General features: G+C 54.0%; 2 protein-coding genes across 4 annotated transcripts in view; both read left to right on the top strand.

Moving 5' to 3' along the window:
- The window catches only part of LOC106888699 (sulfotransferase family cytosolic 1B member 1-like), a 2,875-nt gene extending 1,132 nt beyond the window's left edge, over positions 1-1,743 (top strand). Inside the window, exons 2-8 of the mRNA XM_014943129.1 lie at positions 21-172; positions 401-529; positions 639-736; positions 844-970; positions 1,058-1,152; positions 1,231-1,411; positions 1,492-1,743. Coding sequence (XP_014798615.1) covers positions 25-172; positions 401-529; positions 639-736; positions 844-970; positions 1,058-1,152; positions 1,231-1,411; positions 1,492-1,604 — 891 coding nt within the window. The 5' untranslated portion in view covers positions 21-24 and the 3' untranslated portion in view covers positions 1,605-1,743. The remainder of the gene's footprint in view (positions 1-20; positions 173-400; positions 530-638; positions 737-843; positions 971-1,057; positions 1,153-1,230; positions 1,412-1,491) is intronic.
- A 127-nt stretch (positions 1,744-1,870) lies between these two features.
- Positions 1,871-4,517, top strand: LOC106888700 (sulfotransferase family cytosolic 1B member 1-like). Of its 3 annotated transcripts, none has more exons than XM_014943132.1 (8): positions 1,871-2,225; positions 2,695-2,846; positions 3,075-3,203; positions 3,308-3,405; positions 3,590-3,716; positions 3,817-3,911; positions 3,990-4,170; positions 4,325-4,517. In XM_014943132.1, exons 2-8 carry the CDS (start codon positions 2,699-2,701, stop codon positions 4,435-4,437), a joined length of 891 nt encoding a protein of 296 aa, XP_014798618.1. In that variant the 5' UTR covers positions 1,871-2,225; positions 2,695-2,698; the 3' UTR covers positions 4,438-4,517. The 3 variants fall into 3 exon arrangements, with proteins under 3 accessions (XP_014798618.1, XP_014798616.1, XP_014798617.1); XM_014943130.1 differs by having other exon boundaries at positions 2,698-2,846; XM_014943131.1 differs by lacking the exons at positions 1,871-2,225; positions 2,695-2,846 and adding an exon at positions 2,497-2,644.
- The last annotated feature ends 12,134 nt before the right edge of the window (positions 4,518-16,651 follow it).

A 16,651-nucleotide genomic window follows, 5' to 3' on the forward strand; every position in this document is an offset into this window, starting at 1 on the left:
TCCCCCCCCACCGTGTCCAGCAGGATGGCCGGTTTGGAGCCCTACCTGCGGCAGCCCTGGCGCATGGTCCACGGCGTCCCCATGGTCAACGCCTTCGCCCTCAACTGGGAGCGGATTGACAACTTTCAGAGCCGCCCCGAGGACATCGTGGTGGTCACCTTCCCCAAATCCGGTGAGCGGCCCCAAGCCCACCAGACCTGGTGGTGCTGGCTGAAGGAGCCTGGTTTATGGCTGGGACCTGCTGCCCGGGGGACACAGAGCATTTAGGGCTCCCTGGCAGAGCCACGAGGGACTTCCCCTGGTCCCCATGGCACCCAGTCGAGGTCCAAGGGGTTGTTGGTGCTGAGATCCCACCAACGTTGCACTGGGCCCCCCCGCCCCGGTGGGTTTCTTTCCGCAGGCACCACCTGGGTCACTGAGATCGTGGACATGATCCTGCAAGGTGGCAACCCTGAGAAGTGCAAGAGGGACATCATCAGCAACAGGGTGCCCATGCTGGAGTTCGCTGCCCACGGGAAGATGCCGGCAGGTATTGGGGGGGTGGGGGGGTCCTGGATGGGGGAAAGTCTTTGTTTGAGATGGGGGAGATGGACACTCGCTGGCAGGGGGACCACTCCTGGGGGAAACCTCCTTTGCAGGCACGGAGCAGCTGGAGGCCATGGCGTCCCCTCGCATCATCAAGACCCACATCCCAGCTCACATCTTGCCCAAATCCTTCTGGGAAAAGGGCTGCAAGGTAACAGGCTGGAGGGGACGCCCCTGGAGGGAACCCAGCAGAGAAAAGGGGGAGACTTGCTCTGCCGGGACCTTGCAAGTCCCCTAGTGTCACCAAGCTCTCTGCAGATGATCTACGTGGGGCGCAATGCCAAGGATGTGGCTGTCTCCTTCTACCACTTTGACCTGATGAATCAGTTCCACCCTCACCCAGGGACGTGGGCCCAGTACCTGGAGGAGTTCATGGCCGGCAGAGGTGGGACAGGGCACCCGCAGGTGCATCTGGGGATCCTGTGGGGTGCTGTCACCCACTGACACCCTCCTGGCTGCTCTCCCCACACAGTGGCATTTGGTTCCTGGTATGACCATGTCAAGGGCTACTGGGAGCGGAGGAAGGACCACCCCATCCTCTACCTCTTCTATGAGGACTTGAAGGAGGTGAGAGAGCAGGCTGGATGGTGGTATGGGATCTAGGGGGGGTGGCAGGAGGGGTGAGCATCACTTTGTGTCCCACAGGACCTCCGCCGGGAGGTTGCCAAGGTGGCCCAGTTCTTGGGGCAGGAGCTGTCGGAGGCAGCGCTGGATGCCGTCACCCGACACACCTCCTTTGAGGCCATGCGGGACAACCCCACCACCAACTACAGCATGGTGCCCTCCCAATTCATGGACCACAGCATCTCCCCCTTCATGCGCAAAGGTGAGTGGCCCCACGGAGAGCTTCCAGCCCGTGGTCCCACCTGGCCCCCTGCTGAGCCCCATCATCTCACCCGGCCCCAGGCACCACCGGCGACTGGAAGAACCACTTCACTGTGGCCCAGAGCGAGCGCTTCGACCAGGACTATGCGCAGAAGATGTCAGGCACCGACCTGCGCTTCCGCACCCAGATTTGAGGAGGCACCGCCAGATGCCCCCCAAATCCACCCCACGCTGATGACACTGCCACTGCACTTGGTGGGGAGGAAGTGGGGGGGCTCTTTCCCCTTCCCTGGGACTTCTGGAGAGAAATAAAATGTCCTCCCTAACCCCCAAGCGTGGGGTGTTCCCTGCCCTGTGCCTGTGCCGACCCTGGGGCCGTTGGCCTCTCCTGGGGCTGGAGAGGAGCTGGTGGAACCCCATGGTCTCCTGGGGCACTGTGGTGGGGGGATTGCTGCCCACCGCTCGCGGGATCGAGGAGGATTTTGGCAAAACTCCCTGCCGGGAAGCAGGAGGTGGCCTCCCCCTCTTTCCCCCACACAAGGAGGGGGGGACATGGTGCTGGGACCCCAGGCTGGCCGGGAGCGTGGCCGGTGGGGCAGGAGATGCCCCCGTGGGGAGGTCCGTTCCGCGGTGGCTGTGTCGCTCCTCCCTCCCTGGCAAACATCGCTGCTCTCACCCGCCCTCACGCTTCCCTTCCCCTCCCCCTTGTAAAACCAGCTGCAGGGGCCCCACATCTCCCCTCGCCCTCTGCCTTCAGCCTCCCCTCGGCGGCCTCACCCTCCTCCTCCTCGCAGAGCAGAGCAGCGCAGCGTTAGGTGAGCCCGGGTGCACCCTTGGGGGGTGCTCAGCCCCGCGGGGTCGCGTGCCGTGGGGTCCAGGGTGGTGGTGGTGGTGGTGGTTGGGGACTTGGGGGGGACTTTTGGGGTGCAGCCAGCACCCCCTAAAACCTCCCTCTGGGCTGGGGGTCCTTGACCCCCAGAGGTTCCTTGCCGTCCCCCCCTCCCCGGGGGTGCTGTGGCAGGGGGAGAGGTGTCGTGCCTGGGTGATACAGCCCCCCCCCAGCCCCAGGGTACCGTGTCCAGCAGGATGGCCGGTTTGGAGCCCTACCTGCGGCAGCCCTGGCGCATGGTCCACGGCGTCCCCATGGTCAACGCCTTCGCCCTCAACTGGGAGCGGATTGACAACTTTCAGAGCCGCCCCGAGGACATCGTGGTGGTCACCTTCCCCAAATCCGGTGAGCGGCCCCAAGCCCACCCAGCATGTCCCCCCCCACCCCGTGTCCAGCAGGATGGCCAATCCGGACCCCTACCTGCGGCAGCCCTGCCTGATGGTCCACGGTGTCCCCATGGTCAACGCCTTCGCCCGCAACTGGGAGCGGATTGACAACTTCCAGAGCCGTCCCGAGGACATCGTGGTGGTCACCTTCCCCAAATCCGGTGAGCGGCCCCAAGCCCACCAGACCTGGTGGTGCTGGCTGAAGGAGCCTGGTTTATGGCTGGGACCTCCTGCCCGGGGGACACAGGGCATTTAGGGCTCCCTGGCAGAGCCATGAGGGACTTCCCCTGGTCCCCATGGCACCCAGTCGAGGTCCAAGGGGTTGTTGGTGCTGAGATCCCACCAACGTTGCACTGGGCCCCCCCGCCCCGGTGGGTTTCTTTCCGCAGGCACCACCTGGGTCACTGAGATCGTGGACATGATCCTGCAAGGTGGCAACCCTGAGAAGTGCAAGAGGGACATCATCAGCAACAGGGTGCCCATGCTGGAGTTCGCTGCCCAAGGGGACATGCCAGCAGGTAGTGGGGTGTTTGGTGGCTTGGCCGTGGGCCCCCCCTCCAGGGACTGAGCCCAAGGGGACTCTGCCGAGGGCCTGCTAGGGATGTGCTTTGGGGTCCTCCAGGAACAGACCTGCTGGCCAACATGCCCTCTCCCCGTGTGGTGAAGACCCACCTGCCTGCACATATCCTGCCCAAATCCTTCTGGGAGAACCGCTGCAAGGTAACCCCCAACCCTGGTCTCTGCCCCAGGAGGAGTTGCGGCCCCCCTGTTCCCCTGGATGGGGGCAGGACCCCCTGCTGCTCCCTCCAGCATCCTAAGCGGTGTTGGGAGCCCTAGGGGCAGGGTCATCCCCCCTGTTTGGGGGTTCTGGAGCTGCCCTGTGTACCCCATGGCCCCTCGGCAGATGATCTACGTGGGGCGCAATGCCAAGGATGTGGCCGTCTCCTTCTACCACTTTGACCTGATGAACAAGTTTGAGCCGGACCCAGGGACGTGGGCCCAGTACCTGGAGGAGTTCATGGCTGGCAGAGGTGGGACAGGGGCATCCCCCGTGGTGGTGGTGGGGTGTCACTTCACATCCCTCCTCCAGCTCTCTCACTGACAATCCCCGTGGCTGCTCTCCCCACACAGTGGCGTATGGCTCCTGGTACGACCATGTCAAAGAGTACTGGAAGCGGAGGAAGGATCACCCCATCCTCTACCTCTTCTATGAGGACTTGAAGGAGGTGAGAGAGCAGGCTGGATGGTGGTATGGGATCTAGGGGGGGTGGCAGGAGGGGTGAGCATCACTTTGTGTCCCACAGGACCTCCGCCGGGAGGTTGCCAAGGTGGCCCAGTTCTTGGGGCAGGAGCTGTCGGAGGCAGCGTTGGATGCCGTCACCCGACACACCTCCTTTGAGGCCATGCGGGACAACCCCACCACCAACTACAGCATGGTGCCCTCCCAATTCATGGACCACAGCATCTCCCCCTTCATGCGCAAAGGTGAGTAGCCCCGTGGGGGAGGTCTCAGCATATCTTCCCCCCCACCACCCCCTGCTGAGCCCCATCATCTCACCCGGCCCCAGGCACCTCCGGCGACTATCTCAGCATATCTTCCCAGCCCCCTGCTGAGCCCCATCATCTCACCCGGCCCCAGGCACCACCGGCGACTGGAAGAACCACTTCACTGTGGCCCAGAGCGAGCGCTTCGACCAGGACTATGCACAAAAGATGTTGGGCACCGACCTGCACTTCCGCACCCAGATTTGAGGAGGCACCACCAGATGCACCCCAAATCCACCCCCACCAGTCCCGCTCCCTGGCAGCAGCTCCCGCACCCCACCAGCCCTCCTCCCCAGGCACCGACCTGCGCTTCCGCACCCAGATTTGAGGAGGCACCACCAGATGCACCCCAAATCCACCCCCACCAGTCCCGCTCCCTGGCAGCAGCTCCCGCACCCCACCAGCCCTCCTCCCTCTCACTGCCTTCCCCACACCAGAAGGAATTTTGCCAAATTGAAGAGTTTTCTTCTTTTCTTCCCCCCCCCCAAAAAAAATATTTGCACCCACGTGAAAGCTGCTGCTTTGCCACAAAGCCCTGCACAGCCTCACCCCACCTCGCATCACCCCAGCTCCACATTGCCCAACCAGGACAATGGTGTAGGATACACCCCTGTGGCTTTTTTTTGGAGGAATTAAAAAAAGCCAGTGCACAATACAAAGGCGTTTCCCAGCACGTGATGAATAAAAGTTGAAGCAGCTTCTGCACCTGCATCTCTACCCTGGCCAGGGCTCACATAGGGTCTGCACCCACCACCTCCTGCCTCAGAAACCACCCTGCTGATGTCACACTTTGGTGGGGACAGGACAGGGCACAGTGATCATGCCATCCTTCCTTCTCACTGCTGGGGCCACGTGGGAGAGATGAGGTGGGCAGGATGGGGACAAAACTAGCCCCAGGGTGGCTGGGAGATGGATGCAACCTGGGGATCTTGGGACCAACCCTTCCACCCAGGAGCAATGAAGCTGGAATCAAAAGGGGGCTACTGCTGGTCACTTTTGTGCTGTTCTTCTTCCAGGAATCTGGAAGCTGTTATGCTGTCCCAGTCTCCTAACAACCACATCTCCCATCAGGGATGGCCGCAGGGGGGTCAGAGGAAAGAGTCTCCTCAGCTGCTCCCCTCTCACTGTGGCCAGAAAAGCCAGAGATAAAGGGCACACTGCAGGACCATGACACATAGTGACCTTAAAGATCCCTTCCAAGGTAGATGATTCTGTGATTCTGAGTCCAACCATCAACCCAACGCTGCCAAAACCACCACTAACCCATGTCCCTCAGCACCATGTCTACCCATCTTTTAAATACCTCCAGGGACAGCGATTCTACCACTTCCCTGGGCAGCCCGTTTCAATGTTTGATAACCCTTTCCATGAAGAAATTTTCCCTAATATCCATCCTAAACCTCCCCCGACACAACTTGAGACCATTTCCTCTTGTTCTATTGCTCCTTACCTGGGAGAAGAGCCAGACCTCCACCTCACTCCAACCTCCTTCCAGGGAGTTGTAGAGCGTGAGAAGATCTCCCCCCAGCCTTCTTTTCTCCAGGCTGAACACCCTCAGCCTCTCCTCACAAGACTTGTGCTCCAGACCCCTCACCAGCTCCGTTGCCCTTCTCTGGACCCACTCCAGCACCTCAATGTCTTTCTTGTAGTGAGGAGCCCAAAACTGGACACAGCTCTCAAGGTAGGGCCTCTAGGGGGTTAGAACAGCATTGCTAAAAGCTGGTGTTTTTAAAATAGCTGTTTTTATGTAGCAGTCATTTAAGAAAAGGAAACTGTGAGTTGGGTGGTTGTTAGGTCCCAGTTCCTCAGATGCTGTCCCCTCCTCATCATGGTCTCTTCTGCTTGGCACATGTGCAAGACAAACTTGCCCGCAACCTGGAGGAAATATGAATTGCTTGTAGGCACAGAGCATCTCTGAAAATGCAATTTCTTTCTCAGGAGTGGATGAAATAGGCCACGAGGTTAAAAAAAACCAATGACCAGGGACAGGGATGCACCCAGGCACAACCCAGTGCTGAAACAGGGGCTATGGGAGTGTTGGAGCGTGTCCAGAGGAGAGCCACCCAGCTGGTGAGGGGTCTGGAGAACAAGTCACACAAGGAGAGGCTGAGGGAACTGGGCATGTTTAGTTTGGAGAAGAGGAGGCTGAGGGGAGACCTCATTGCCCTCTACAACTCCCTGAGAGGAGGGTGTAGAGAGGTGGGGGTTGGCCTCTTCTCCCAAGGGAATCATGCCAGGAACAGTAGGAATGGTCTGAAGTTGGGGCAGGGGAGGTTTAGATGAGATCTGAGGAAGAATGACTTTGCTGAGAGGTGGTCAGGCCCTGGAACAGCCTGCCTGCAAGTAACTTTGCCCTGAAAAGCACCATCTAGAAAATCAGGGCAGGACGAGTGCAGCTCCCTCGTAAACACCCTTGTAAAACCAGGACTTTGAATCCCTTGATATGAACGCAGTGCCTCCCTTCCCTCTGCTTGTCAATACTGAGGTGTACACATGGCAGGTGAAAGTCCCAGAGGGGACAGAGGAGCCTTCCTCCTCACAGCAGATGCCCGGGAGTGGAGCCATGGACCACAGAAGGGGTTTCCTGCTGGCTTAGAGGCAGGAGCTCAGGGGAAGTCCTTAATGCACACAGTAAGAGTGGCCAAGGGTACGCCCACATCGCATGCAGAGGTCCAGACATCCAAGCTGATGACATCCAGAGCAGAGAATGTTCCTCCCTCTCACTCCTCCAGCCTCGAAAGCCCCAGCTGAAGTCCCATTCATGCCTCCAGGGCAAACAGAGAAGGAAACACAAACCTCTCCTGGTGAAATACCCCCAGGGATGAAATGGCATCCCTCACAATTACAAGGTGAAGCCCAAGTTCAAGCCTCCAGGCCTGATTACTCTTCACTGGGTAAAAAACTGGCTGGATGGCCGTGCCCAGAGAGTTGTGATTAATGGGGTGAAATCTTGTTGGTGGCCGGTCACCAGTGGTGTCCCTCAGGGCTCAGTTTTGGGGCCAGTCTTGTTTAATATCTTTATTGATGATCTGGATGAGGGGATTGAGTGCATCCTCAGTAAGTTTGCAGATGACACCAAACCAGGTGGGAGTGTTGATCTGCTTGAGAGTCAGAAGGCTCTACGGAGGGATTTGGACAGGTTGGATCAATGGGCCAAGGCAGATGCTGGCAAGACAGGGGTGGGACATACCTTCATCAGGTCTCTGCTGCCGCACCTCACTGTAGGGTTGACAAGGACAGGGTACAGCACCTCTTCTCCACCAAAAATGCACAGTTCCAGGAGAGGCCTGGACTTCCTCTCCTTTGTTTTTCTTTTTTTTTTGGCTTTGCAGAGTGGAAACAGCTCCAGTGGAAGCCACCCCAGTATCTCTAAGTTTACGTGCCAAGGCACCCCTGCAGGATTGCACCAGCAGGGAAGAGAGTTCATAAAAATCTTAAATTGAATCAATAAAAAAAGAAGTGAAATACTATAAACCTAGCCTGTGGTATTTTTGTCCCCCTTTTGTGGAGGTATAATAATACAATTTAGCTGAAAAAGGTGGTTATGGTACGGTTATTTCAGGTCATTAACTTTTGCTGGAGTTTCCCTATCGCCTCTCGGGACTACATGGGAGTAGGCGTTTTGCCTGAACATTTGCACATTTTCCTCTGCAAAAATTGCTCAATTCAGTCCGTCCTCGAGGATTGAGTCAACCTTGACATTTTCTCCATCCAGCTTTCCCCCAATGTCGCCCCCTCCAAACAAGAAAAAAAGATAGATAGATAGTCAAGTCTTCAAAAACCTGTTTTCAGCCCAGAAGCTGCTTTTTGCAATAAGTGAAAGGAAAACCACTCAGTCATTGGGTGCTTCTCAGGGCAAAACCTTCCCTTTTCTACCCTGGCACTGAATTTTTGAGGTGCAGGCTAGCATTGAGGTTTTCTAGAAATAAAGATGAGTGCGTGCTGTAACCCCCCGTCCAGGGAAATGGTGGAGAAGACCCGTATGTGGAACGCACCAGTTTGTATTGCCCAACTTTTGCATAACTTGCCCTCGCCTGGAAAAGCCCGTGGTTATTTAACACAGCTGGAGGTTGCATCAGCATCTGCAGAGCTTCTACTCAGTATTGTGAGACGTGAAAAACAGACACTTAACACCATTTACTTTCTCCAGCCCCACTTTTCCCTCATTCGCTGGATTTCCTCCCTTAATCCTCTCAAAATACATATCTTCTCTGCATTAAGAGTAATCCGAGTCTCCTCTTTGAAACCTGGCCATGGACACAAGACTAATTTAACCCTCTGGTTCCCCTAGTAATAGCTCTCATTTGCTACGGAGGAATTCTTTAGTGAGGGGTTAGAAATGAAACCCAGGTTCCCACCTGCCCTAGCCCACGTGAACATGGCCTTTCAAAAGGCTGGAAAAGCTTAAAGTTTCTTATAGAACTTTCCCAAATAAGCTAAATTAGCCTGAAAAAAAAGAGACTGAATACAAAGGTGTACAGAGTGATCGTAGTGAAACTCAGAATCACAGAATCTTCTAGGTTGGAAGGGACCTTCAAGATCATCTTGTCCAACCGTCAACCTAACTGACAAAAATAGACACCCACACAACAAACAAAAAGCACCACCATCACTAAACCAGATCTCCTGGCTGTAAGGCCAAATTACTGTTGAAACATGCTGGCATAATTCTCCCTGAATTCTGAGGGTTTAGAAAAAGCCGGGTTGAATATTATGGACAATATTTAAAAAGCAAGGAGGTGCATCTTTAGATTCCTGTATCTTCAAGTCATTAAAAACTTGCCTAGATCTCCAGAATCCAGGGCCACACGCCCAGCACAGGTGACATACCAACTTTTGAAACACTCAGCAAAGAAACCCCAAGATTTTCTCTATGTTCCTGTGGACAATTTATAAACAAGTCAATTACTTAACAAACAATTGTGTTTTGCCAGCTGGGACCCTAAAAGGAAGTGAAAATCCTTTTTAGCAGTCAATTCTTTTTATTTCTGAGCTAGAGGATGCAAAGTCCTCCTGAGAATCTGCCTCTGTAATAACATTATAATATATCCTAGAAGAAGACCACCTCAACTGTTAAATTACTGGAGCACAACAAAGCAATGAATAATCCCAGACTACACACCTTGTTGCGATCATCCCGTATTGTGTTACTTCCTCCTTTTGAAAACCCCCGTTCAGAGGGTAACTTATTTAAGGTCCTTTCTGATACCCAACCTCGCCGGAGCAGCCCAGGCACAGAGGAGGTTGAGCAGCAAGAAACAGAAGCAGAAGGGGTGTAGCAAACTGCACCTTGCAACTCAGAGCACGACGCTTACGCACCTTGCAAGACTCCTCTAGGTAAGAGTTTTTTGCTGCATGGCATTTGTTCCCAAAATTGCCTTGGATCAAGCGTATCAGTATCTGGATGGGTTTTAGTTAGAATCATAGAATGGTTTAGGTTGGAAGGGATCTTAAAGATCATCGAGTTCCAACCCCCCTGCCCCGGGCAGGGACACCTCCCACCAGACCAGGTTGCTCCAAGCCCCATCCAGCCTGGCCTTGAACCCCTCCAGGGATGGGGCAGCCACAGCTTCTCTGGGCAACCTCTTCCAGTGTCTCACCACCCTCACAGCAAAGAATTTCTTCCTGGTATCTCATCTAAATCTCCCCTCTTCCAACTTAAAACCGTTCCCCCTTGTCCTGTCCCTGCACTCCCTGACAAAGAGTCCCTCCCCAGCTCTCCTGGAGCTCCCTTCAGATATTGGAAGGCTGCTCTAAGGTCTCCCTGGAGCCTTCTCTTCTACAGGCTGAACAACCCCAGCTCTCTCAGCCTGTCCTCGTAGCAGAGGTGCTCCAGCCCTCTGATCATCTTTGTGGCTCTCCGCTGGACCCGTTCCAACAGGTCCATGTCCTTCCTGTGCTGAGGACTCCAGAGCTGGACACAGAGCTCCAGGTGGGGTCTCACCAGCGCAGAGTAGAGGAGTAGAATCACCTCCCTTACACTGCTGGCTACACTTCTCTTGATGCAGCCCAGGATGGGGTTGGCTTTCTGGGCTGTGAGCGCCCATTGCTGGCTCATGTTGAGCTTCTCATCCACCAACACTCCCAAGTCCTTCTCCTCAGGGCTGCTCTCCAGCCATTCTCCACCCAACCTGGATTTGTGCCTGGGATTGCCACCTCCCAGGTGCAAGACCTTGCACTTGGCTTGGTTGAACTTCATGCAATTTGCACGGGCTCACCTCTCCAGCCTGTCCAGGTCCCTCATTGTCATATCAGCTCCTGGTGCCTAAGAGCTCCTCCCAGGACACAGCGCCTCACATTCAAGCACCGACTTTCCAAGCAAAAGCCACCCCAGAAGGTGTGGGTTTTGCTCCGAGAAGCACCTTTAGGGGCCTGGAGGGCCCCAGACCCATGCTTAGACACTTGAACTGAGCCCACAACATGACCAGGCTGGTGGTGATGTGCCCCAGACAGTAGCAATGAGCTCCCTGTGTCAAGAATAGCGTGGGAGCAGCCAGAAACCACCTGTCACATACCAGAACAAACTATACGTTATTAGTGGCATTATCAATTTGGCAGGGGCATCCAGGGGGCTGGTTCACTTATAGTTTCTTCCTCTGGAAAGATGCACCAACCAGAATTAATGGTGAAGGCAGCAGCTCTCTGCAGGGGCTGGGGCACCACTACCAGTAATTCCAATTATTTACCAGCAGGGATATGGCTGTAGATGGGTCGAGGAGGTTTAAGGATGCCCATGGTACAGTTTGCCACCGCTGGTCCCATCATAGGTGTCCCCCCAACCTTGTGCTGCCCTTGTGCTCTGGCCCCAAGTCCGGCAGGATCTTCAGCCAAGCACTCCCTGTAGCTGCCCGTGGGCTCCGTAAGTCCCCGTGTTGCTTCTGGAAAGAAAGGTGGAAAAAGCTGGAAACTCTCAGAATGAGAGAAATATATCTTAAAGTGCAGGTAGGTTTGCTGCCGTAAGTAACAGAAACACTACCGTACACAAACACCACAGCTGTTGCAACTGAAAATAGGCATTTTAAAATCAGATGTGGGCACCTGTTCTCCAGCAAATTTCAGTATTTCTCCAGCTTTGGCAGCAGTGACACTTATTTGCTAATATTTACAGTGAATCTGCCAGCATTTGCATTGTTGTTACAATGCTAGAAGAGCCCCTCTTTTGTTATCTGCTTTTATTTCATTTTAAGGATCCCCCAGTTTTACTGATACAGTTGTTACAATACTAGAAGAGCCCCTCTTTCGTTACCTGCTTTTATTTCATTTTAAGGATCCCCCAGAAAAACTACAAAAGGCATTAAAAAAAATCAAGGATGAAATTCATCAGGTGCAAAAGGAATAGCTCGACGGCAGAGCTTTGACAGCAGCAGGGGTTGATGCCACCCTGCTGACAAGGGAAAGGAGAATCTAACAGGGTGGAAGGCAGAAAGGGAAAAATTAATCACCAAACATCCTTTTCTGTCTTTTCAGACCTGAAACGAAAGGTGGGTTTTAAAGGCCCCCCCACCTGTGCAACGGCAAACTCTTGCTTTTGCTGAGAGTGCTAGTGAAGAGGCATCAAACACAACACAGAGTGCTCCCAACTGGAAGGGGAAAACTCCCAGGCCACCTAGCCCTTAACCCTGCCATGGCCACAAAAGCTTCTGGCTCTAAGAAATACCTCCAGCTGCTCCTGTTTCAGGTCGTTCTTCTAGGGCCTGTCTTCTGTGGGAACGTGTTGGTCTGGCCAACGGAAGGCAGCCACTGGCTGAACGTGAAGATAGTTATAGGGGAGCTCATCCACCGCGGGCACAGCGTCACCGTCCTGGTGTCCAACGCCTCCCTCTTCATTAAACCCAAGGCTGAGGCCCCAGAGAAGTTTGAGGTCTATAATGTGCCCTTCAAGAAAGACACGGTTGAGAACATGATCACGGACGTAGTGGCACTGTGGCTGAATAACAGGCCAACAACCTTGACCTTCTGGCACTTTTACAAGGAGCTGGGAAAACTGTCCAGAAGCTGGCACCAGATGAACAGGATAATGTGCGATGCGGTGCTCACCAACCCAGAGCTGATGGCCCACTTGCAGGGGTCTAGCTATGACCTGCTGCTGTCAGACCCGGTGACCCTCTGTGGGGACCTCCTGGCCCTCAAGCTGGCCATCCCCTTCATCTACTCGCTGCGCTTCTCCCCAGCCTCCACCGTGGAGAGACACTGTGGCAAGATCCCAGCCCCACCATCCTACACGCCCGCAGCCCTGTCGGAGCTCACTGACCACATGTCCTTCGGCGAGAGAATTAAAAACATCCTGTCTTACCACCTGCAAGACTATGTTTTCCAGAGCTACTGGGGAGAATGGGACATCTACTACAGCAAGGTCTTGGGTAAGCCTTCTGCTACTTCACTTCTCGTTACACAGCCTCCTGCTGTGTGACCTGCAGGGCTAGGAACCTGGCAGGGAGGCAGAGTCAAGGTCTGAGAGAGGTCAGCAAGAAGTTTGTCATGATGTCCCTGTGCGGAAAAGGGAATGAGCCACCAGGGTGCTTCAGTCGCAGTCACTCCCCTGTCAGGGTGCTGTGCTGCCATGCCACTGCACTGAGATGGGGATCCATGGGGATCATCCCCACTGGTGAATTTCATAGAATGGTTAGGGTTGGAAGGGACCTCAAAGATCATTGAGTTCCAACCCCCCTGCCCTGGGCAGGGACACCTCCCACCAGACCAGGTTGCTCCAAGCCCCATCCAGCCTGGCCTGGAACCCCTCCAGGGATGGGGCAGCCACAGCTTCCCTGGGCAACCTCTTCCAGTGTCTCACCACCCTCACAGCAAAGAATTTCTTCCTGAGATCTAATCTGAATCTTTTTTCTTCCAATTTAAAACCATTACCCCTTGTCCTGTCACTGCACTTCCTGGCAAAGAGTCCTTCTCCAGCTCTTCTATATGCCCCCTTCAGATATTGGAAGGCTGCTGTAAGGTCTCCCCGGAGCCTTCTCTTCTCCAGGCTGAACAACCCCAGCTCCCTCAGCCTGTCTTCATAGGAGAGGTGCTCCATCCCTCTGATCATCTTCGTGGCCCTCTACTGTACCTTTTCCAGCTGGTCCATGTCCTTTCAGTGTTGAGGACTCCAAAGCTGGACACAGTACTCCAGGTGGGGTCTCACGAGTGCAGAGCAGAGGGGCAGAATCACCTCCCGAGACCAACTTTTGCCATCATTATTTTTAAGGCGGAGGTTGAAACAACTTCCACACCACACAGGGCCCTCAGCAAGGGAGCTCAGCTTACACATTTCCCCCAGAAAGCAGCCAGGAACAGAGATGTTCTCCTACTCCAGGGTATGGTAACAAGGAAGGGGGAGCTGGTGAATTACGAGCCAATCCTGCCACCCCCAGCAGCAATGCTGAAATGCACTGAGGCTTTGTAACACAGAGTTCACTGGCCGTGTAAAACCTATCCTTTCTGCACAAAACCAATTTTATTTAAACCGTAGAATCATAGAATCACATGGGGTTGGAAGGGACCTCTGGAGATCATCAAGTCCAGCCCCCCCACCGGAGTGGGTCTACCCAGAGTAGGTTGCACAGGAACGTGTCCAGGTGGGTTTGGAATGTCTCCAGAGAAGGAGACTCCACCACCTCCCTGGGCAGCCTCTTCCAGGGCTCTGCCACCCTCACAGCAAAGAAGTTTCATACCCTCCACCCAAAAGCAAACAGCGAAAGCACTACGTCTTCCTCTGCAGGCTTTCTACACCCTCCACCCAACAAGCAAACAGCAAAAGCACTACGTCTTCCTCTGCAGGCTTTCCTTCTGGACTACTTAAGAGTGACTATGTAGAAAAAGATGTTTATTTAAGTATTAATCATACGTTATCAACAGGCTATTTTGACTAACCTCACCTTGAACTCATGGAAAAGAGTGCCTGCAGATCTCTCAGGGTTCGATGGCCTGCGAATAGCTGCATGCTGCAGGATTCCACAAGTACACCTCGTCTGCTGTGTATATGACAACAGTTTGGTATCTCAGCTCAGCTATTCACAACCCAAGTGCTTTCACCACCCTCATTTTCATGCCGGAATTTCCGGACTACTTAATAGTGAATATGTAGAAAAAGATGTTTATTTAAGTATTAATCATACGTTATCAACAGGCTATTTTGACTAACCTCACCTTGAACTCATGGAAAAGAGTGCCTGCAGATCTCTCAGGGTTCGATGGCCTGCAAATAGCTGCACGCTGCAGGATTGCACAAGTACACCTCCTCTGCTGTGCGTATGACAACAGTTTGGTATCTCAGCTCAGCTATTCACAACCCAAGTGCTTTCACCACCCTCATTTTCACACCGGAAAGGATGCCCTAAGCAGCGTGGAAGCTGCAGCAGAATCTTGCACAACAGCATTAGGAAAACATTGCGTAACAGAGCTGGGCGGGAGCCCGGTAATGATTTTTAGCACAGGGAAGATTTCCTAATTGCACATCAGAAGGGTGACCGTAAATAAAACCGTTTAACAGACTTTCTGGTTCAATTTATAGTGCATAATTGGCACCTAGTGGCAGGCAGGACAGCCCACCCCATCACCTACCAGCTCTGGCCTCCCACGATGAATGCTTGGGAAGAGGCAAGTTCACACGAGGACAGCCTTACTCTGACACTGGAATCTCTTGCTGTGTAGTTACATCCACTTTAAGACACAACTTTTTAGCTGCAGCCCTGGATCACCACCTCAAGTGCACTGCGAACAGATGCTCAGTGGTTTTAGGAAGCAAAAGGGTGACCACACAGTGGGTGAACATCTTCACTCCATACCCAGCTGCTCTTCAGAGAGGCAGAAGAATGAAAAAGTGCCCTCTTCTACCGAATAACATAGAGACTGTAGTTAGAGAGCCAGGATGCCCAACAGGACACAATCCTCAGTGGAGTGAGCCCCCCAGGACTGACAGCTCTCCCCATTGCTCCAGGAGGAGTCCATCTTCCAGCTTCAGCAAGCTATTTACCACCAGATGGTGCCAGATGGACCCAGTCACCTTCTTCCCCCAGGAAAAACAGCCCATTATCCAGGACAGGATTTCACACCAGCTACCTTGGCTCCCTGCCCTCTGGAGCAAGGCAGAGTCACCCACGCCCAGCCCAGCTCAGCTCAGCTCAGCGCGGGGGGTGAAGGAAGGAAGTCGAGGGGGACATTGCCAGGCAGGACAGGGTATGGCTGGGAAGGAGGTGGCAGTGCTGTGGCTGCTGGCCGTGTTGGGTTGGGGGTCCGGGGGGAAGGTGTTGGTCTGGCCGGCTGACAACAGCCACTGGCTGAACATGAAGTACATACTCCAGGAGCTTGTGGTGCGGGGCCACGAGGTGACCGTGCTGCTGCCTTCGTGCTTCCTCATCCTCGACCCTACGCAGCCCTCACCCTTCCAGTTCGAGGTGGTCGAGGTGCCGATCACAAAAACAGAGATGGCTGCCTTCCTGGAGGAAGCTTTCTATTTTTGGCTTTACGAGGAGAGAGTGCTACCCGTCTGGGAAAGTTTTCACAAGGTAGCTCAATTCACGCACAAGCTGGAGAACATAACCAGAATCATTTCGAATGAAGTCCTGAAGAACGAGGCGCTGATGGAGAGACTGAGGGCATCCACCTTCGATGTCCTCCTGGCAGATCCCCTGGCACTCAGTGGGGAGCTGTTTGCTGAGAAGCTGGGTGTCCCCTTCGTGTACACCATCCGGTTCTCCATGGGGAATACGATAGAGCGGCTCTGTGGGGGTCTCCCAGCACCTCCTTCCTACGTACCAGCCACTGTAAGCTGCCTGACAGATCGGATGTCCTTCCTGGAAAGGCTAAAAAACGTCTTCACCTACACCACGATGGATATCTTATACCATTACTTTTTATTGGGAAGCTGGGATCAATACTACAGTGATGTTTTAGGTAAGGCTTCTTTTCCAGAAATTACATCTGCTGTTACACACAATACCCACAAGCTTAGAGGTTAAGGCAGAAATGAGGAGCAAGACAGCCCCCAAACTCGCTCTCCTTCCTCCAGAATTCCTGTGTTAAGTCAAACAATCCAGGCAAGTGCCAAGGTTACCTCTTAACCCTGACCTGCTACACCAGTCTGCAGCTACAGGTACTTCTAGGACAGGTCAACACTGCTAAAGCCACTTGGAACAGACCTCACCAGTCATACCCACAGACAAATCAGGGCAAACACTAAGAACAGCAAAATAGTACCAAAACCCCACTGAACACTACTACATTTAAACCTTTTGAAGTAGAAGTAAAAAATGGTTTGGAAAGCTGCACAACAATCCTACCTCTGTTTGCCCTGGCAGCCTTCTTGCTCACCAGCTTATCTCAAAACCAGGCTAATGGCCTCCTGTGGTCTTTTAAAGGCTTGGGAGAGCAGCTGAGCCCCATTCTGCAGTGATAAAAGGCCCTCAGCAGAGACAGGGTTCTTTGCTTT

The sequence above is a fragment of the Calidris pugnax genome, unplaced genomic scaffold (genome assembly GCF_001431845.1).
Source record: "Calidris pugnax isolate Ruff unplaced genomic scaffold, ASM143184v1 scaffold16, whole genome shotgun sequence".
In the NCBI taxonomy this organism is placed as follows: Eukaryota; Metazoa; Chordata; class Aves; order Charadriiformes; family Scolopacidae; genus Calidris; species Calidris pugnax.

Excerpts from the sequence above, each read along its gene's own strand:
- LOC106888700 (XM_014943132.1), top strand. The coding sequence starts at position 2,699 with ATGGCCAATCCGGACCCCTACCTGCGGCAGCCCTGCCTGATGGTCCAC. Across the intron at positions 2,847-3,074 it reads GGTCACCTTCCCCAAATCCG|GCACCACCTGGGTCACTGAG; the intron begins GTGAGCGGCCCC and ends TTCTTTCCGCAG. Across the intron at positions 3,717-3,816 it reads GGAGTTCATGGCTGGCAGAG|TGGCGTATGGCTCCTGGTAC; the intron begins GTGGGACAGGGG and ends CTCCCCACACAG.